Source organism: Oryzias melastigma, linkage group LG13 (assembly GCF_002922805.2).
Source record: "Oryzias melastigma strain HK-1 linkage group LG13, ASM292280v2, whole genome shotgun sequence".
NCBI classification, from domain to species: Eukaryota; Metazoa; Chordata; class Actinopteri; order Beloniformes; family Adrianichthyidae; genus Oryzias; species Oryzias melastigma.
In genome coordinates this window covers 13,776,160-13,797,014 of record NC_050524.1, presented here as the reverse complement: position 1 = coordinate 13,797,014, position 20,855 = coordinate 13,776,160, and the positions used below count along the sequence as shown (strand labels likewise).

The 20,855-nt window shown below is 38.0% G+C and overlaps 3 protein-coding genes across 4 annotated transcripts; all 3 read left to right on the top strand.

Moving 5' to 3' along the window:
- Window positions 1-1,731: 1,731 nt before the first annotated feature.
- On the top strand, window positions 1,732-5,665 carry LOC112149022 (extracellular calcium-sensing receptor). The gene is made up of 5 exons (XM_024276467.2): window positions 1,732-2,023; window positions 2,118-2,912; window positions 3,028-3,252; window positions 3,366-3,489; window positions 4,751-5,665. The coding sequence occupies exons 1-5, from the start codon at window positions 1,766-1,768 to the stop codon at window positions 5,656-5,658; spliced, it is 2,310 nt and encodes a 769-aa protein (XP_024132235.1). The 5' UTR covers window positions 1,732-1,765; the 3' UTR covers window positions 5,659-5,665.
- A 4,477-nt stretch (window positions 5,666-10,142) lies between these two features.
- Window positions 10,143-13,474, top strand: LOC112149879. 2 transcript variants are annotated; one of them, XM_036214974.1, is made up of 5 exons: window positions 10,143-11,311; window positions 11,774-11,933; window positions 12,034-12,183; window positions 12,602-12,659; window positions 12,752-13,474. In XM_036214974.1, the coding sequence occupies exons 1-5, from the start codon at window positions 11,094-11,096 to the stop codon at window positions 13,393-13,395; spliced, it is 1,230 nt and encodes a 409-aa protein (XP_036070867.1). In that variant the 5' UTR covers window positions 10,143-11,093; the 3' UTR covers window positions 13,396-13,474. The 2 variants fall into 2 exon arrangements, with proteins under 2 accessions (XP_036070867.1, XP_036070868.1); XM_036214975.1 differs by lacking the exon at window positions 12,034-12,183.
- A 2,847-nt stretch (window positions 13,475-16,321) lies between these two features.
- On the top strand, window positions 16,322-20,138 carry LOC112149368 (extracellular calcium-sensing receptor). The gene is made up of 6 exons (XM_024277022.2): window positions 16,322-16,425; window positions 16,506-16,785; window positions 16,875-17,690; window positions 17,783-18,004; window positions 18,126-18,249; window positions 18,896-20,138. The coding sequence occupies exons 1-6, from the start codon at window positions 16,337-16,339 to the stop codon at window positions 19,834-19,836; spliced, it is 2,472 nt and encodes an 823-aa protein (XP_024132790.1). The 5' UTR covers window positions 16,322-16,336; the 3' UTR covers window positions 19,837-20,138.
- Window positions 20,139-20,855: the final 717 nt, after the last annotated feature.

Below are 20,855 nucleotides of genomic sequence, written 5' to 3'. Positions count from 1 at the left end.
TTATTGAGCTTTTCAGAGTTTTACAATATCAATTCTTGCAAAAACACCCAAAGTGGTATATCCTCCATTCACACATCTCTGAGCATTCCTCTCCAACTTTCTCTGTGGAACATTGATCAGAAAAACTATTACATTCTAAGAATTGGTTCCTTCTGGACCTAATCTGCACAGACCGCTAAATGTTTGGATTTTGTTTGTTTTTGTCGGCAAAATGCAGACAAGCTACCAAGGCCCATGAAATGGGCGGTACCCAAAAGAAACTAAAGGCGGAGCCGCGGAGAGCGACGCGTCTTACTTTCAAGTACAAAAAGGAGCCTGCAAAAATAACTAATATTTCATTAAACAATCTTTCTTTAGAGTCTCAATCGTAATTAATTATCATATGTGATAAGTTTCATGTTACCATCTGAAAATATAACGCCTTATTCCAGTATTGCAGTATTTCTAGTATTTCTAGCTTTTTTTTTCTGTTTTAACCTCATCATTTTAGCATTACGTCTTTAATCTATTCTCGCTTATGGGAAAAACACAAAAAGTAGAATATATGTATTTTTAATATTAGGACTGAAGTATCTTTATAAGTATTGTTACAAGTGAACCAAGCAGGTGTTAATAGAAATCAGGCAAAACAAATAAAACATCCAGCTTCCAATTGCTGCATCCTGTTGGGTCACATAAGAACCAAGGAAGGCCTCCTCGATCCATATTCAAACTTCCTTACAGACAGAAACACTTCCTGTAAACGTTCCTGCTACCAATCAGAATAGAACATTCAGAAAAAGAGTACCTGCAAATGATGAGAAATCATGTACTCTGAAACAAGACAGGAAAAACAAAAATGTGAAGAAACAGAACATTCCAACAAGATCATTTTTTTTTTTAATGTAAACATTGAAACCCAAAAGGGAAAAAAAGAATGCAAAACATTCAGCATCCTACTCCCAACTATACATTTTTCAATTAAACTTAAGTAAATAAATTAAAAATATTTAAATAGTGAAGTATTTTACTTTCCAAATCATTTGCAAACAAAAGTTTTGCCCCCCCAAAAAATCATAACAGATTTTGGTAGAAGGTTTTTTTTATGTCATGCTTTTCTCAATATTTTCTTTACATACTTTATTTCTGTAAAACTAAAAACTTCTGACAGCACACAAGTTATTGTGAAATAACAAACTGACTAAAATTTTTCGGAACATAGCTGTGCCTAAAAACAAATTTTTCTCATCAGGTGCTGTGCATGGGGCAGCTCCCTTTTTTAGCTCCACCTTGTGGCTGCAGAGATTAAAGTTCTTAGTTGTTCTAGTGCTGCTGAAGTCTTTCCATGACGTATAAATACCGGTGTGAGTCCCTTCGATTTGGCTCTGCCTCTTACCACAATGTCCAGACAGAGCTGGCAACAACAGTGTTGGATACTTGTTCAGCTCCTGTTAGTTGCTTCTTTCTCAAAGCCTGAAAATACAACATGCAGGCACAGTGGAGATCTGGAGAACCCCCAACTAGTTCAGGATGGGGACATCATTTTGGGGGGAATCTTCCCTTTCCACAGCAGCTGGAAGAACAGACAGGAAAACTTTACACATAAACCCCTCCCGCTGCAATGCGAAAGGTAAATTTTACACTTGTGCAGACTAAGAATATTGACACATTTTTTTTTTTTGATTATGATTTCTTTTTACGGATAATAAATGACTCTCTTGCAAATCTTAACTAAAATCTGTCTGTGCTAAGTTTGAATTTCAGAGGGTTCCAGTTTGCTCAAGCTATGCGCTATGCCATTGAGGAGATCAACAATAGAACAGACCTGCTGCCAGGCATCACTCTGGGCTATCAGATGTATGATGCCTGTGATTCTATTGCTAGAAGCATAAAAGTTGCACTCGCTTTGGTTAATGGTAATACAGCAGAGTTAACTTTGAAGGAGTGTACAAGTGCAGCACAAGTCCAAGCCATAATGGGAGAAACAACTTCCACCCTTAGTGCGGCTGTTGCCACTGCCATCGGACCATTCCACATACCTCTGGTGGGTAGAAATGGTAAACTCTAAAAATGTTGGCATGATTGTGTTCAAATGGTTGCTGCTTAATGAAGGAACAGCATGTATTCATTCATTGCAGATCAGCCACTATTCCACATGTGCTTGCCTCAGTGATAAAACAAAGTACCCGTCCTTTCTCAGAACAATACCCAGTGATTACTTCCAGAGCAGAGCCCTGGCCCAACTGGTCAAGCACTTTGGCTGGATGTGGGTTGGTGCCATAAGAACCGATGACGATTATGGCAACAACGGCATGGCTGCTTTCACAGAAACTGCTCAACGGCTGGGCATATGTCTGGAATATTCTGTGCCGTTCTTTCGAATGGATCCCCCAGATAAGATACAAAAAATAACTGATCTGATCAAGGCGTCCACCTCAAAGGTGATTGTTGCTTTCCTCTCTCACATGGACATGGATGTGTTATTGCACGAGTTTTCCAAACACAATTTGAGCGGTTATCAGTGGGTTGGGAGTGAGGGCTGGATCTTTGATTTTCAGACAGCAGCAAGAGACAAAACTCACATCCTGGACGGAGCCATAGGTCTTAGTATTCCCAAAGCTCATGTGAGCGGCCTCCAAGAGTTTATGCTTGATGTTACGCCCCTCAATTCATCCAGCAATGACTTGTTCATAGAGTTCTGGGAGACAATGTTTAGCTGTGAGTTCAAACGGTCGGTGTCGGCAGCACAAATTCAGGGAGAATGTACCGGACACGAAGACGTGGCAGGAGTGAAAAACAGCTTCACGGACATGTCACTCATGCCTATTCTTAACAACGTCTACAAAGGAGTGTATGCTGTAGCCCACGCTCTACATATGATACTTGGGTGTAACAAAACATGCAACACTGATGTGCAGCCTCAGCCATTAGAGGTAAACTTTCACTTGGTAATTGCCCATTTTACATATAGTAGTATTAAATAAGCCATTTAAAGTATAACAAACATGAAACAACAATGCCACCACCCACAACATTTTTTCTCACCAGATTTTAGAGCACGTAAAAAAAATACACTTTAAAACAAAAGAAGGAGATGAAGTTTACTTTAATGAGAATGGAGATCCAGCAGCAAAATATGAGATTATAAACTGGCAACCAAAGGAAAACGGCATTGTGGACTTTGTCACGGTCGGCCTTTATGACGCATCATTGCCTGCAGGCAAGCAGCTCAATCTGCAAAGTGATCTAATCTGGGCCAGAAACTCTCTTCAGGTAAATTGATTCACTTTTGCTTGTTTTGCAGTTTTGATGTAAATAACAAGGAAATGTCAATAAACCCTACTTTTTGCCAAAATGTGTTTTTCTTCATTTCTATGCTCGTACAGGTGCCTGTGTCGATTTGCAGTGAGCCATGTCAGCCGGGAACACGAAAGGTTCTTCAGAAAGGAAAACCTGTTTGCTGCCATGACTGTGTAACATGTGCTGAAGGTGAAATAAGCAACAACACAGGTGTGAGTTTGCCTCATTTTTTCTATTAGCTGCCAAAAAAAATGTCATGTCAACTCCTAAAACTAAAACTGTAAATTTAACCTAAACCTACTAAGTATAACTTCAAAGAGTAAATAAACATGTCGAAAGAAATAAAACTGACCTCTAATATAATAAAAACAACTCATTTGAAAAGATAAAAACATGACTGTAATTAAAAGATATATAACATAATTTACTAAATTTTCTTCACCATAGGGCACAGCAGATTATAAGACGCATCATCAATGATGTATTTTTGAACTTGTCATAAGTTGTACCAAATGGGAACCAAACTATTAAGTGAGACATAAAGTCAGAGATAAGTCTGTCAGGCAGATTTTATTAACTGCGCTCACAGTAACTACAGAACTTGTTTGTAATTCTCTACATGTAAGCCATGTGAGAGACGTTGGTGTATTCAGAATACCTGTAACTTCCAACCTTGTCAGTAATGCTATGTTCACACCGGCCAAGGTAATGCCCGTTTAAGTGACCACTTTCAATGAAAAGTCTGTGTAGATGGACCATATATGTGCGTTTTGGGATTCCGAGTTCAAAACTCTCAATGCGTCTTTGGGCTCTACGTACGAAACACGCAAACATTCAGCATACGTTGAAAGTTAAACCAGTTGAACGGATTTAGTGGTGATGAATGGATGGTGTCCCTGTGCCCTGTATATAAACTCTACATGTGACACAAAGTCTATCAAATATTGGAATAGAGCTGTGAAGGAAAAATCCTGGAGAAGATTTGCAAGATTTATACCACTTCAACATTTAGCTTCTGCACCCTGTAGGTACATGTGCTAGTATCAGGTAGTGACAGTCCAGTGTGAACACCAAATGCTGACAGCGTGTTCATGAATGTGTGTTGCATTCCTGGTCTGATTGTTGCATGATACATCAAACATATACATTATGACAACGCTACATGTTAGCCAGTGTATTCACACCCAACCTTGTGTGCAACAGCACACCTAGAGTTATATGTCCCATGTAAGCGCTGTTAAGGCTTTTAAGTGTTTTTAGTGTGGAAAATACAGTGGTCAAGGAACTGTATGTCCAATGCCAGATTTTGGCAACTATATACATTTTAGGCCTTCTGAGTTATGTATGCTTGAAGCCTAAATACAGTTACTGCTCTAGTTGACTTTTTCCAGTACTGGATTAATTGTGTGTTTACTAATGCTTCTGATGAATCCATGTGACCTAAGCACTAACATTTAACATTTTTCTACAGATTCCATCACCTGTGTGAGATGTCATCCTGAGTTTTGGTCAAATGAGAGAAGGGATGCATGTGTGAAAAAACAAGAAGTCTTCCTGTCTTATGAAGAAATAATGGGAGCCCTGCTCACTGCCGCCTCTTTATTTGGAACGTGCTTGACGGCCATTGTAGCGTTCATTTTCTTCAGGCACAGAAAAACTCCTCTGGTGAGGGCAAACAACTCTGAGCTGAGCTTCCTGCTGCTCTTCTCTCTCATTCTGTGTTTCCTTTGCTCTCTGACCTTCATCGGCCGGCCTTCTGAGTGGACCTGCAAGCTGCGGCACACGGCTTTCGGCATCACGTTTGTCCTCTGCATCTCTTGTGTTCTTGGGAAAACAATAGTGGTCCTGATGGCATTTAAAGCCAGACTTCCAGGTGGAAACATGATGAAATGGTTTGGGCCAATACAGCAGAGACTCAGCGTTCTGGGGCTCACTCTCATTCAAGTTATCATCTGTGTCCTCTGGTTAACCATTTCCCCTCCTTTTCCTTTCAAGAATTTTCAAGAACTTAGAGATAAAATCATCTTGGAGTGCGCTCTGGGCTCAGATTTGGGTTTCTGGGCCGGGCTCGGGTATATCGGTCTTCTGGCCATCTTGTGTTTCATTTCTGCGTTTTTGGCTCGGAAACTCCCCGATAACTTCAACGAAGCCAAATTCATCACGTTCAGCATGCTGATATTCTGTGCAGTTTGGCTCACATTCATCCCGGCGTACGTCAGCTCTCCGGGGAAGTTCAGCGTTGCTGTGGAAATCTTTGCCATCCTTGCTTCCAGTTTTGGGCTGCTCATTTGTATTTTCTTTCCTAAATGTTACGTCATCCTACTCAAACCGGAGAAAAACACAAAGAAATATATGATGGGTAAAGGAGCATCAAAATAACTCAAAAACTGCCAAAAAGTGTCACAAATGGGCATACTTATAATAATGTATATATCTTTATCACATTTTCTTGGACATCTATAGAAATTTGCCCTATTTTCAGAACAGTTGTATGCTGTATGATGCAGAAAATGTCAAAATACCACCATTACCATCTTTTAAGCCTATCAAAAAATAAAACCATTACTAAGCCTAGTAGAATAAGTAAAATTATTAAAATATTTGATATTTTACTTCACTGGCAAAAAGGAACACATCACACAAAACAACTGTCTTTTTCTTTGTTCAGTTATTTTTGTGAGTGTGGAAAAATTATTGAAATGTGAGGCAGTCTGTTAACATTACCCTTACAACGAGTCAGCGACACGTAACTATAGGTAGCATGGTTCTTGGAATGGATTCAATCAACAATTAAAAATACAATTTCACCATAAGATTATTAATGTTTTACCTTTTTTCAAATTACTTTTTAGACTGTTTTTTCTCCCAAATAAATGCAACCAAGAAAACAAAAAGCTTTATCGTAAAGGTGAAATAAAATGTAAGTTCTACTGAATTGTGAAGTCTGGAATATACCAATTTTTTTTTATTTTTATCAACAACATGCACATTATTATCTTTTGTTTCATATTTAATTAACAGGAAATGAAGACAAATTGAGTATATTTTTAGATTTTGACCAAAACAATACTTATTTTTTTTATTCGGAATATAAAATGTGCTCCTTAATGTCAAAAATTGAAAGAAAGTGTCTATTTGCACGTAATTTCCGTTTACTTTTTTCTTGGCCACATGGACCCTGAGGAAGAGTTAAGGTAATGATTTCAGTTACAGTTAGGGTTAAGCCACCAAATGGTTCCTGAGCGCGGCTGTTTCTGCAGGTCACCACTCCTCCAGGAGATGCAGAGAACAAATTTCATGCACCTAGGAGTGTGACAGCAGATGGGACTTTAAGTTTAACTTTAAATACGTGCGGCCAACAACAAAATCCAGCTTTGGATGCATTTAAAATATTTGCATGTAAGTACATGCAAACGACATCAGGTAATTAAAAAAAAGAATATGTTTTATAATATTTGAAATAAAATCAGTCATGAAAGGGTAAATCAAAGGGTGAAACAAAGCTAAAGTTATTCAAATTATTTTGTTTAAGGCATAGCTGTTCAGCAAAGGAATTGAACATTTCACTTCATATCAGCCATTTTGGCCACATGTGATCTTCTCAACAACATAAACTGGTGTTCTACTGGTACAAATACATCATTAGCTCGAGCATACAACTGAAAGCTGAGCTTCCTGCTGCTCCTCTCTCTGGGTCATCCCACTCATCGGTCCAGCATGCTGTCCTACACAGTGTTCAGGAGCCGCTTTTTCTCTGTAGCTCTTGTGACAATTGTGGTCTTGATGACCTTCTGAGCAAATCTTCCCAGCAACAACATGGTAAAGTGGTTGGGGCCTGCACAACAGAGACTCAGCATTCCAACTTTCAGCTTTGTACAGGTTTTGATGTGTATCTTCTGGCCATTAGTAAAATCTCCTTTCCTGTTTATGAATTTACTGTTGTAGAAATACGGGATTCATCTTACATTGTAACCTGGCTCCACTGTAAGCTTCTGCCCAGTTGCTGTAGTCTTCTCTTCATATTATGTTTTGTCTTAACTTTTTGGCTTGAAAGCTACCCTATAACTTAAATCAAGCTGAATTGATCACATTAAGCATGTCAATATTCTGGTCGCACAGACAGATCACCTTTCTATCCAGCCTGTCAGTTCCATAGAAATATAAGAGGCGCATAATAGATTCAACATATACGACTGATATACATTTTTAACTTTTTATTAGAGTTCATTTATCAAAAACTGCACTTTTTTTAAATTTGTAGTTTTATATTCTTCGTAAATATATAATTATTTGCAAATGTTTTTTTTCTTCCAAAAGATAAAACTAAATGTTATTGAGCTGTAATGCTTTTTCTGCAGAGTACACAGTGATGCAATACAAAAAACAAGGTTAAGGAAGGTTATGCATGTTAAAAACAGAAAAACATTGAATAAAAACAGTGGAAAGTAAATGAGGCCCCGTCTGCTCGACACCTGACTTCATTAAAAGTGACTTGATGAGTCCAGTGGGACAGCTCAGGTCCTTGAGCACAACAGCTGTAGCAACATGTGACACATCGTTTCAACCAGGAAGATAGGGTAGGCATTAATAAACAACTTTGTCATGCTTTCCTTGTTGTCATTCATTTAATTAAGGCTTGTTTTGATCCTTTGTTTCCCCTGGCTCTTTTTTGTTTTTCCATTTGTTCTTCCAATGTTTGTTCAGTAAGAAAGCTAAAAAATAATGTGTTAGAAACTATTTGATAAAATGACAGATTTTCAAAATAAAGAGCTTTATTTCAGAATTTTATAACTGAGTTTTGAATACTATAAAATTGCACTTGTACATAATTTGTGTTTTTTTTTTCTTTATTTAAGCTTTTCAAATGTCTTGGAGGTCAGTGCAGAGACTTCAATGGTTCATGACATTAAGCAATCAGCACTATAATGCAATTACAAGCTGAGGTCAAGGTCAGGACACCTGGGAGGCTTTTCCATCCTCTCCTCTCCTACATTCTGGAAATATTTACCAAATAATATGTTTCTCTGTAGTGAAATCTGTTTCATCCTCTGACTTGCCTTGTCACAGAAGGTTAAGTTCCTTTAGTATTTCTGACACCCAGGCAAACAGACAAAACAAGGTTTTCTACAGCCCTACGAGACCAGACACTGAAAATGTGTTGTCTGTTTGAAATTTTTCTGGCATATAGCAATTCAAGACTGAAAACTTACAGAAGAAAATCTGCAAATGCCAAGTGCTGAATGGGTGTGGGAACTGTCTTCTAGGAGTGATGTCTTTTTAAAACATCTTCCTGGTTCATGGAATTTGATCTTCAGTCTGGAGATGGAAATGTGGTTCTGTCCAGGCTAAAGAATTTATATTCAAAACTTGTTCTTTATTGTTGTGAAATTTGGCCAACGATTCAGTCTATTGTTTGTACCCAATTCCTGTTACTGTTCATGCACACTGTGCGTGTGTGAATGTGTGACTGAAACTGGGACAGTGAGATTTTTTAGGCCTTCACTCACATAAACTTGATTCATGTGTAATATCAATCTTGAAGTTTCCTTTTCCACATCAGTGAGCATGCTGACTCTAGGAGCAGACACCAACTGACCCGACAAGGGACCATGATCACAGGTGTGGCCAGTCAGGCTCATTATCGGTCGCACCTGCGAGCACAAAAAGCTCAAAAAAAAAAAAAAAAGCCAAAGGTGATGGGGGGTATGAGCTGTTCGGGGATTTTCTATGCATGTAACCCACAAAGGGATATGAATCAAAATCATTTTATTGTCATTGCAAAAGGAGCTTGTGACACAAAAACCTGCAAATGCGACACTATTTAATATGAAGCAGTCTTTCAATATAGCAGTGCTTCGCTAATCGTAAGATTTAATTTCTAAAAATATTGTGACGGGGAAAATCTACAATGTAATCAGCCTTTTTCCTTTTACAATTATTATAAATGTTTTAACCCTCTCAGGGCCAAATTAAGTTTTAGTAACAAAAACAAATGTGATATTCAGGGTAAATTATCACATAGGGTGGTACTAAGTAGTTAGCATTTAGCTGTTGCAAATCTGCAACAGCTGCCCTGAGAGGGTTTAGGCTAAAAAAAAACCCTCATTTCACAATTTATATACTTTCTCTGACATGCATTAACATTTTGGTACTTTTCTTGCCTGCCTGAACTGAAAGTTTAAACCTTTGTAGAAAAATAAGTCTATATTATAGAATGAAACCAAAGAACATATTTCCAAGCTGAAGGTATTCTGAAGGCATTCTGTACAGCACAGAAGACAAGGCACCAAGGAGATTGACTGACAATGGCTTACAGCCAATCAGGGAGCAGAAGACAACTGCACTACAGCAAAATTACACAACAAATATCTGCAAAACTGCAAAAGGTGGACCATGTTATAGTGAGGGACCACTGTGTAAATTCAGAGGAAAACAATCAGATTCTCTTCCATGTTTATTTTGGACGACACTTCTTCTGTCACTGTCAGTAATAAATACTTATACTCAGATACAGCGCCCTCTAGTGGTTGTTAGAGGAAACAACCACTAAAGGACGGCCGGTGTTCACTGAGAAAATAACAAATATATTAGCATATTTATGTAAATAAATAAATAAAACACAAATAAGTCGCTCCTGAGTAAGTCGCACCCTTGGCTAAAGTATGTAAAAAATGGTGACTTATCCTCTGTAAAATACAGTATTTGTGACTGGGAAGCTAAGTTAATATCGCCCTCAGCCACTTCCAATGAAAAGTCTGTGTAAATGCACATAAATGAACTTTTGGGGCTTCTGTGTTAAAAACTCCAGCGCTTAGTCACGCATGAATTTCTGGACTCTACATAAAAAAACGTTTAGCTATTGACTTTGAGTTGCAAGAAAAACAAGGACACACTTTGACCAATCAGGGACTTGAGTTTGTAGTGGTGTATTGATTTGGCTTATCTGGCCAACCCAGACATGGCAACAACCCTGTCAGCGTCTGTATTTGTTTTTCAAGTATAGATAAGCAAAGACCATTCTTCTGAAATGACGGTAACCCATATCAGTCATTGCAAGGATGAACCAAACTGTTTCCATTTCTTGCCCAAATCATGAAATCTGCACCATTTCAACATTTGTCACCAAGCCTTCTCCAACTGTGCGCTAGTAAACAGTTGAAAAAGGAAAAGACGACGCCCCTCCATTCTTGTCCAGTGTCCAATGTAGATTGAGACTTTTCCATGAAATTAATCTAGAAATGAAAGGTTGTTTAGAAGCAGGGGTCAAGACATTAAGATTATGTTGATACCCCTTCAACCACAAGAAGCCAATTAATACATGTGAAAGGTATTTGAAACCAGGAGCTGCAGCTTCTTTAAACTGCTAAATATAATATAAGCAAGTAACATAAACACGCAGATGATTTTGGCACTGACACAATCCAATTAAAGTCAGTCACACTTTGATAAGCAGATGTTTTCGGGATACAGACTGGTAAATTTGTTTATGCCTTAAAAAAAAAAAAAAAAAAGTAACATCCCTAAAACTAAATGATAATCTTCAGTCAGGAAATGCTCAAAGGAGGTCTAAAAAAGTAGCAAAAAGCAACATAGCACATTGAAAAGGAAAAGCATGGAATAAAAAATAGTCAATTTTAATTTGTTCAAAATCTGTGCAAATTACAATATAATTTGTTCTTCAGGTAGGTGTTTTGTCAGTTTCCTAAACTTGTCAGGCACGTGGGGAGAAAAGTCACACGAAGAATGGTCAGTTTTGTTTCCTCCTACAACGTTGCTCTAGAGAAGACGCTATAAAACACATCCCTCTATCCTCCATGACAGCCGTCTGCCACAGGCACAGCTCTAACATGAGATCAATCACTTTAGTCCTCTTGGCTCTTCTCACCCAGACTGTGTCATCTGGCTCATGGTTCTACTTGGACCAGCATTCTGAGCTTGGTGTGATTGTTCCTAGAAAGCTTAAAAGGGCAACAGTTCAAAATTCTGTCAGTCGTGACAGTGACAAAACAAAAGAAACACTCATTTGTCATGGGTGAGTAACCGTACATTTTCACTCAATTTACTGTTTTACAATTGTTTTCTTAAAATCAAGTTGTATGTGGTTTAAGACCCAAGAATTTAACAGCATTTTTTCCATGTTATGCACAGCTGAGCTTTAATTTAATGATTTCCTCTGCAGGGATTTCAACAGAATTAAAGACATTGAGAGACCTCTGAAATGACAATAATATCTTCTCAAGGGAAGGCTAAATTAATCACTATTTTAGATAAATGCGCTGTAATGGAGCATAATTGGTTTCCCAGCTGCATGGTTTGTAGAACAAAAAAAAAAAATGAAGTTGTTGATAATTTTTTGCATTTAAAATCTGAGTGTGTTTGTTAGTCAGTTTCACATTTGCTAATTTAATAAACATCGTCAGATCTTGTTAAAGTTAGCTTTGTAGCAGATTTTTTCTTGAAAGGTTTAAAGTGTACATTGTTCTTTGTTTCACAGCTTATCTTTGAATTTGAATGGATGTGTGAACACGTCTCAGACAGAGAAAGATCCGGAAGAAAAGAAGGAAGAATACAGATATGTTGATAAGCATGAAGTCAAACCACATGTGTCATATTCACCTACTGATGGGCCAAACTCCATTCTCCTTGTGACTGAGGTGAGTGTCACTATAACAGAAGGGGAATTTCTTGTGACAACATCAAAGCGGACTTTATCCTTTTACATAAAGAGTTATATGTTAAATTTTCTGTTTATAGATCGACTCATATAATCTAAGAACATCGTTAAATTACAACCATGTCTGCTCAATGTCTGCTCTCCTGAAATCTGGGACTCACCGCTCCAACATTATTGCTCTTATTCTGGTGCAGCAGTGGAAAACATCCCTTCAACTTAGTGTTTGTAAGGTGTGTGGAGAAAACTTGAAAGTAAATTTAAAGTAGTAGAGGTATACATTCTTCCCTAAGCATAGTCAAAAGTAGTGTAAAATTGTGTTTATAGCAATATTCATTGTGTCTAAATGTCTGTATATGTAGTTGTTTGAATTTATTAGACTTTAATAGTGTAAAAAAATATTTTAACCCATAATTTTTCAATAAAATAATTCATAACATAATTCAATATTATAACTATGCAATAATATAATTTCTATTAATTAATTTTGTCTTTTCTGTCAAGCCAATAATATTAAATACCATCCCCCTTTTATTCTCTTTGTGTTTATAATATCTCGATTTACAGTTCTGGCTTTAGCAAATGTACATTATTTTGCTTAATTTATCAATTGCAAATAGTTTTTCTGCAAATCTGTGTTCTTCTCAGCAGACGCCTTCCATGTTCTATTCAACACGCTGCTCTAATGACGCATTTATTACACATCCAGGTGAGTATCTGCTCAACATCCTTCAATACAGGAAAAGTGTTTTCCAAAGCATTAACATGGATTTTATTTTTTAAATTGTGCTTTATTTTCAGATAAAATCAATGAATCAAAGCAAAGCCGTTCTTCTCTTCATAGTAAATGTGTTGCACTTATCCTGGGAGCCACTCTGCTACTTGTTATCTGCACAATAGCACTGATAGCACTCAGCAAAGTCATCCCTGTTTGTTTGAGCCACTTGACAGTAGTGATGCTCTTTACCCTGACAATGCACTGCTTTTTGCCATCGGTCGCTGTTCACCATCTGTCAGAAAGGTCATTATTAGCCTCTCTGGTTTGGGGCCTCGGGAGAGCTGTGTATGCGGCTGTTGCAGGCAGAGTTGTGATTAATATCATGAAAATATGTCATCTGACACAGCAGCAAACAAGAGCTCTGTCAGTTCTACTGTTCTTCTTCAGCATGATTTACAACTTTCTTTCTGGAAATAAAAACAGGAAACACTGGTCCTCTAACATGCATTTGGAGGGGGTGGGATCAGCGTTGGGATATTTTGAACAGACTGAGCTTCTGGCTTTGTTTTACTGGGTGTTTGTCTCCTTTCCTCCTTTGCTGCAAACTATTCAAACTAAGATGAACCGACTGAGAGTCCTCTTTCATCTGCAGCTGGTGACATGCCTGCAGAATTCACGGATAGCAAAAAAGTATGAACTGGTTGTTGAGGTCAGTGGAATGATTTGAAGTTATTCGTCAAAACTCCTTTTAACTGATGCAAATTCTCAGACTCAGAAAAATGTGAAAAAAATATGTAAAAGAAAAAGCAAATATGGAAAACTGATTTTCTCCAAAAAATGTATTGATTTGTGAGATCGCGTCTGAAAATGGAGCTGGAGATCAAAACTTAATGAAACTGAGTTGAATACTTGAATACATGTCTTTTTTTTTACATATACTACATTGAACTGAATATTACCTTGTTCCTTTTGAAAGGTCATTTAATTCTATTTTTCTTTCTTTTATAAACGATGTGATCATTTAACATCTAAACAATAAATTTGCCACAAAACCATCTGAACGTATCTGCCTCTTGTTATGTCAGAGTAAACTTATTTTGACACGCAAACTACATCTGCGAGTAATACTACTTCATACTTTAAAAAAATTTCTTTTTTTTTTTTATAAATAATATAAATAAAAAAGTAATAATCAACCATCTGGAGGAATTTTCATTGAGATTAATATTTGGCAAATACAAAAACAAGGAGATGAATTTTAAAAAATCATTTGTATTTGATCCTTTATTAAAAATTGTTAATCTTATAACTTATACAGAGAATTCATTTAAACATTAGCATGCTGGAACAAACCAATGTCCTCCTTAAGGAAAAGACCCAAGGGATACAAAGGTTTTCTCTTCCTCTCTCTACTATGCACTTTAGGGTGTTCCCCTCTATGGAAAAGTTGTCATTTTGTTCAAACCCTGCTGCAAAATCAGGGTTTGATTGGCTTATCAGAAGTGTAATGCCAGAAACAGAGATGTGAATGCAGAAAAAAAAAGTAAATATATACATAATTTAAGTCTAATAAAAATACATTCTGCAACATTGTTAAAGGGTTAGTTAACCTAAGGAAAAAAAAGAAAATCAAACATTTGAACTAATTTGCCAATCAGGGTTTAAAGAGGCCATTCCATGACAAATCAGCTTTTTGAGCTTTTAAGTGTGTCATAATGTTCATTCATCACTATAGACAACCCCTGATCGATGATGATCCATTCACACATTTCCGAGCAATCCTCAGAAAACCTGCGCTCTCAACTGCATGCCCTCCCATGCCCACGAAAACGAGGGGATCCTCACATGCTTACATCACAAGTTGACTCCAGGAAGAGTCTGCTTCAATCACAGGCTAACACAAGCACTTTCTCCGTGAAGCTAGCGGTGATCAGCTAGCTTCACAAGCCCCCGCACCCTGTGTAGAGAGCTAGTTTAGCGATGACCAAGACATGCTCATTTGATTTAGCATTCAAACTTTGTCAAGAACTTCTGGTGAGGAATCTGCACAACATGTTGGGATGGATCCTGAACATATTTCTGGGAGGTCAAGCAGACAGGGGTTATTAGGAAGACGGCTGCAGAAAGGGAGCAGACTATTTCCTGGTGGAAGCTGGAGAAAGAGAGCGACAAATTAGAAGAACTGGTTTGAACATGAATTATTGAGCAAAGGTAGAAAGGTACATGCGAAAGAGGATTTTTTATAAGAAGATTGATGATGCTTCAAAGAGAAAAGAAACGTTCAAAGCCAGTGCTAATCAGAACAATGTTCTCGTCATTTCAATAAAGCCTGAAATGTTTATATGGTGTCTGCATTTTTTTTTTACAGAATTTCACCACTAAATGAACCCATTAGCCATTACCATTCTGTCTGTGGCAAATTTTGGGGATAAACGCCCATGCTGCACAGTATGTACATCAATGAAAAAAATTGGATGTTTTTTTTTCTGTGGGTGACACGCTGACGAGACCGGCTCTAGGCTGATTTCATTAAATAGGCAGCATCTTCAAGGAGCAAAAGGCGGTGTCTCATAGATTGAGTCGTTTTACTTCCGGGTATGAAAAGAGTTTGCAAAAATAACTTGTATTTAATAAATATTTTTTTGTGTGTTCCATGGGTAATATATGATCATATATGGATATGGTATGGCCCCTTAAAATAAAATAAAAAAAAAAAAAACTTTGCTACAATGAATCAAAGGGAATGTATAACGAATGGATACCAATGTATAAACTAGCAAATGTAGTTGTTTTATTGACAACAAGTTAAAAAAGAATACAAAATAACTCATCCATTATTTACTAAGAAGATAAAAGGCAAATCTAATGTTCGGGCCTCATTTAGTTGTAATCCCAAAACACACTGTGACCTGAGTAAAATAAGAATAATGCCATTTATAACACAAACCCCCAGACTCACCACAAGAGGACACAAGAAGGGGAGCACATGCACCCAAGGTTCTCCAGAACCCCAATGGAGGTTGTCCGTTCCCTGGATGACTTGATAAACGCCACTCAGACAGGGCTGGAAAGCCTACAACTAGAAGCGAGAAAAAGGGCGCAGGACCACAGAGAGCACGTCCCAGCTTAGATACAGACCGCGCCCCCAGAAAACTGTGTTTCAGTCCAAGGTTCCAAAGACCATACCTGCTCTAGATGAAAGACTCAAAGAGTCCTGAGCTAATTCCCATCAGTTCCTTCAGAGACAGTCCGGGGCCTCCCCAAAAATGCCTCCACTGGAAATGATTTATGACTGATAAAAAAAATCAGGAATCCAGCATTCAAGAAAAGTGTTGTTTACTTGCATTGATATGACAGAGTAGTTATTATATACTGTGAGGCAAATTTTCCTACATTATTGTGCTAGAATTGTGTTTCTTCAATATTTGCTACAATATTTTGCTGTAAGAGTTTGGCCTGCTGAGTCATGAGGGAGTTGAATGATGAGAGTGTGTGAGGCTTTGCTCACCTTGTATAAAGGCTGCAAGCTTGTCCCCATTTGGTAATGGAGCGCAGTCATGCAAGGACTTACTCTCCTCTATTTGTTTGGTGTCTGCATGGACACAGTTTCTGGCTGTGACACATTCGCTCTGTTCAATATGCCTAGTTTGTTCAAGCCAGGTGATATCATGATTGGAGGGATTTTTCCCATTTTCAACAAAGAGATTAGCAATACTATAGTGTTTGAAAGGGAGCCTGGAGGAACTGTTTGTTCAGGGTATGATTGGACAAAATGGTTTAAATACCTAAACTCTTTTTGCTATATTTTGTCTTTAACATCACAATTTTTTCCACCAGATTTGATCTACGAGCTTTCCGGTGGACCCAAGTGATGATATTTGCCATTGAAGAAATCAACAAAGATCCTGCTTTTCTTCCAAATGTATCTCTTGGTTACAGAATCCTTGACTCCTGTGCATCTCCTACAAATGCTCTGCGTGCAGCATCAACGCTCGCTGCTGGACCACAAGGGATAGAATCTCCTTGTCCTCCAGCTATATCTGCTCTCATAGCAGAGTCTGGATCATCCCAGTCCGTCGCAGTAGCAGGAGTTCTCGGACCATTTCAACTACCAATTGTAAGATGTTAAATAAGATGATGTTATCCTCTTTTTCTTCTAATGTGTGTATTGGATGATGCTAAAAACCTGTATTCTTCATTTTCTAGATAAGTTATTTCTCAACGTGTGCCTGCCTGAGCAACAGGGATAAATTTCCAACCTTTTTTCGGACGATTCCTAGTGACTATTTCCAGGCCAAAGCTTTGGCAGCTCTGGTTAAACACTTTGGCTGGAAGTGGATTGGAGCCATACAATCAGACAACGACTATGGCCGGAATGGGATCCAGGCTTTCATCGAGGAGGTTAAAAAAATGGGGGTTTGTGTTGCCTTTGTGGGGACGGTCCTGCGTACGTACTCGATGAGTAAAATTCTAGATGTGGTGGAAATGATCAAACAATCGTCCGTCAAAGTCATCCTGGCTTTCGTTCCTGAGGGAGATTTTTACCCTTTAATGAAAGAGTTGTCGAGGCAGAACATAACAGGGATTCAGTGGATTGCAAGTGAAGCTTGGATAACAGCAGCTCGACCCTCAACGCCCGAAATGTTCCCTGCTTTTGGTGGCACTCTGGGATTTGTTGTCCAAAAGATGGCCATACCGGATCTACAGTCATTTCTTAGGAACATTAATCCTTATGCTGACCCAAATGCCGCCTTTGTGAGGGATTTCTGGGAGGTCATGTTCGGCTGCAGACCTGTCTCAACTGGAATTTACACTGGAACAAATAAAATATGCGAAGGAAATGAGACATTAATGAACTCTCAGGATGTCTTTTTTAATGTCACACAACTGAGAGTGTCTTATAATGTGTATAAAGCTGTGTACGCCATTGCACATGCTCTCCATGAGCTTGTATTCTGTCAATCAGTCGACAGAAAACCTGCAAGGCCCTGCATGAACGTGTCAGAAATTCAACCTCAAGAGGTAAACAAATATATGTATTCCTAATAAAATCTGCATCAATTTAAAGTTTGACAATGTTTTAAAAATTGGCATACTTATTTGTTTTGTTTTAGGTTACCGATCACATAAAGCATGTGAATTTCAGGAATCGGTTTGGGGACAGTGTTTTCTTTGATCAAGATGGTGACCCTCCTGCTTCTTACGACATTATAAACTGGCAGCTTGACAATGGGAAAGTGCAGCACGTGACTGTGGGACAGTTCATTTCAACTCAAAGTGGAACTTATAAGCTTCAGATTGATGAAAAAAAGATCGTTTGGATGACAGGGCAGATGGTAAAGATACAAAAACACTTTTCTTCACTATCTATTGTGATGATTCTTGACATTAAACATAGAAATACAAACTAAATTTGTAATTTTTTATTGTTTATTCAACTTTTTTTTTCTTCTACAGGTTCCTAAATCGGTGTGCTCTGACGTTTGTCCAATGGGAACTCGGAGAGCTTCAATTAGGGGAAAAGCCACCTGCTGTTTTGACTGCATTCCATGTGCTGATGGAACTATATCTAACTCAACAGGTAGTTACATACATTTTAAAGTGATTTGTAGAAATTGTTTTAGTGTACATAGCTTAGTGTTTCTTAGGTTGAATTATATGCTTGGTGTGTTTTTACATCTGTAAACAACACAATTCATGACAGATTATTTCCGCCAAAATATGTTCCAACTTTGAACAACTATTTACCCTCGTTTCCACTGAGCGGTCCGGTACAGTTCGGTCCAGTACGGTTCAGTCCAGTACGGTTCGGTCCGGTACGGTCCAGTAAATTCTGCCTAACGTTTTCCCTCATTTAAGCCTTGCTACCACTGAGCAGTTTGTTTTCACGGCATATTTGTGGTGTAGACCGCTAGAGTCTCATTGCGTCATTGTAGTGCAATGACTAAAAAAGCAGCAACAACAACTTCAGCTCGTCTTTTTCTTCATTGCTTATTGTACATCATGTATAACAGAAGATTATGGGCGGCTAAGAAGAATACCGGAGTCGCTAGCTTAGTGCTAAATTGGTCCTTTCTAATTTTCTATGGACCGGTATGGGTTGGTTCTATTTAATGGGTCCATTTTACAAAAGAAACGCTCCAAAACCAGACCGTACTGCTCAGTGGGAAACAAGGCATTTGATGCTTTGCAAGTTTCACGCTGCTTTTTGTGTTTGCATTCAATAGGTGCTGCAGATTGTACACCGTGTCCACAGGAATACTGGTCTAATGAAAGCAAAGATGAGTGCATACCAAAGAAAAATGAGTTTCTGATGTATACCGAGCCCATGGGAATCGTTCTTACAGTTCTATCCCTGCTAGGAGCCTTCCTCTCTCTGATCACAATGGTGATTTTTATCCACTTCAGGGAAACCCCTGTAATTAAAGCCAGCAACTCGGAACTCAGCTGCTTTTTGTTGTTTTCCCTTTTCCTGTGTTTTCTCTGCCCTCTAACCTTCATCGGCAGGCCAACGGTGTGGACGTGCATGCTGCGCCACACTGCTTTCGGCATAACATTTGCATTCTGCATTTCCTGTGTCCTGGGAAAAACTACTGTTGTTGTTACAGCTTTCAAAGCCAAGCATCCTGGAAATAAAGCTGCAAGAAAATTTGGTCCGGTACAGCAAAGGATCATTGTGTGCTCCTGCACAATGATTCAAGTAGTAATTTGCATTTTGTGGTTGAGGCTCAGCCCACCGTTCCCAGAAAAGGTTTTCAGATACAGTAACAAGAAAATAGTTTTAGAATGCAACACAGGCTCAGAAGCGGCCTTTTATGTCGTCCTGGGATACATTGGAGTCCTTGCTGTGATATGTTTAGTCTTTGCATTCCTTGCAAGGAAACTGCCGGATAACTTCAATGAAGCCAAATTTATTGCCTTCAGCATGCTGATATTCTGCGCCGTGTGGATCACCTTCATCCCGGCATATGTCAGCTCCCCTGGAAAGTTTACTGTGGCTGTGGAAATTTTTGCAATTCTTTCATCTTCATTTGGTTTGTTAATTTGCATATTTGCACCTAAATGTTACATAATACTGATCAAACCAGAGAAAAATACCAAGTCGCATGTTTTAGGACCTAATATTCTCAAGCATGGACACCACAAAAATTCTATGTATTTCAAGTGAAGGACTAAATTATTATTTTTTTCTGCTGGGTTTTATTTGTGTGTTTTCAATAACACATGTCATGTGTTCATCATTCAAATTAATCTAATAAACAATGTTATGAAAAAATGTTTACTTTCATAAAAATCAAGGACTACCATTGAAACTAAACTGCACTTAGTGATCTTATATCTTTATTAAACTAGTGAAATAGCTCTGTATAAATAATGAACGTGTGAAAGAAGTGAGAAACAACAATTAGAGAAGCTGATTCATGCTGAGGGATTGACTCAAATGTTCTAAGTTTTTATATTTAACTCCGTACCTAAAACAATGTTCTTTTCTTAAAATGTTGCACTTTTACAGTTTACTTCTTGTACTTTTCTTTATGTGGTGTTTGTATTATGGGGGGTTACTTCTATATATATATTTTTTTCTCATTTACTGCATTTTGTCAAAAGCTTTGACACCTCTATAAAGCACTTCAAGGACCCACTCTGATGAATATTGTGTTATTTGTGTTTTAAAGTGTTCTTGGAGCCTTTCTCTCATGATGGAGGACATACGTAAAGAAAATTAAGATTAAATTTGTATTTCTGAGTATTTCTTTCAAATAATTTTCTGAAATGCTATACAAAGATAGTTCATTGCCTTGGTAGGTGTTCCAGGGCACACTTACTTGTTTGCTCAAACCTATGGTTACCAGGGTGCTTCTTTTTTTTTTTTTTTTTTTTTGTTCTTTCATTTAATAGACTTTCTTCTGTGATCTTCAACACCAGATTTTAAGAGTCGTTGCTTTAGGAGAGACCAACAACCTCGCAACCACACAGGCTGCCTTCTGCTACATACTAGACGACACAAATGATGGGAAACGCAAACACAGCCTACTATATGATTCAGTATGGACTAATGGGTAACTGTGTTTTGGGTGTACATTTTTTTTTTCAAACAATGGTTTCAGAGGAAGTTATCCGATTCCCACTAATTTCTTAAAGTGCAATGCTAAAGGCAATGTTACGCAGCCCACACAAACAGGACAT

What these genes read in the sequence shown, in the direction of transcription:
- LOC112149022 (XM_024276467.2), top strand. Translation starts at nt 1,766, where the DNA reads ATGCGCTATGCCATTGAGGAGATCAACAATAGAACAGACCTGCTGCCA. An exon ending in GACCATTCCACATACCTCTG is followed by an intron (nt 2,024 to 2,117) that starts GTGGGTAGAAAT and finishes CATTCATTGCAG; the next exon opens with ATCAGCCACTATTCCACATG. An exon ending in TGCAGCCTCAGCCATTAGAG is followed by an intron (nt 2,913 to 3,027) that starts GTAAACTTTCAC and finishes TTTTCTCACCAG; the next exon opens with ATTTTAGAGCACGTAAAAAA.
- LOC112149879 (XM_036214974.1), top strand. Translation starts at nt 11,094, where the DNA reads ATGACAGCCGTCTGCCACAGGCACAGCTCTAACATGAGATCAATCACT. An exon ending in GAAACACTCATTTGTCATGG is followed by an intron (nt 11,312 to 11,773) that starts GTGAGTAACCGT and finishes TTTGTTTCACAG; the next exon opens with CTTATCTTTGAATTTGAATG. An exon ending in CCATTCTCCTTGTGACTGAG is followed by an intron (nt 11,934 to 12,033) that starts GTGAGTGTCACT and finishes TTCTGTTTATAG; the next exon opens with ATCGACTCATATAATCTAAG.
- LOC112149368 (XM_024277022.2), top strand. Translation starts at nt 16,337, where the DNA reads ATGATTGGAGGGATTTTTCCCATTTTCAACAAAGAGATTAGCAATACT. An exon ending in GACCATTTCAACTACCAATT is followed by an intron (nt 16,786 to 16,874) that starts GTAAGATGTTAA and finishes TTCATTTTCTAG; the next exon opens with ATAAGTTATTTCTCAACGTG. An exon ending in AACTATATCTAACTCAACAG is followed by an intron (nt 18,250 to 18,895) that starts GTAGTTACATAC and finishes TGCATTCAATAG; the next exon opens with GTGCTGCAGATTGTACACCG.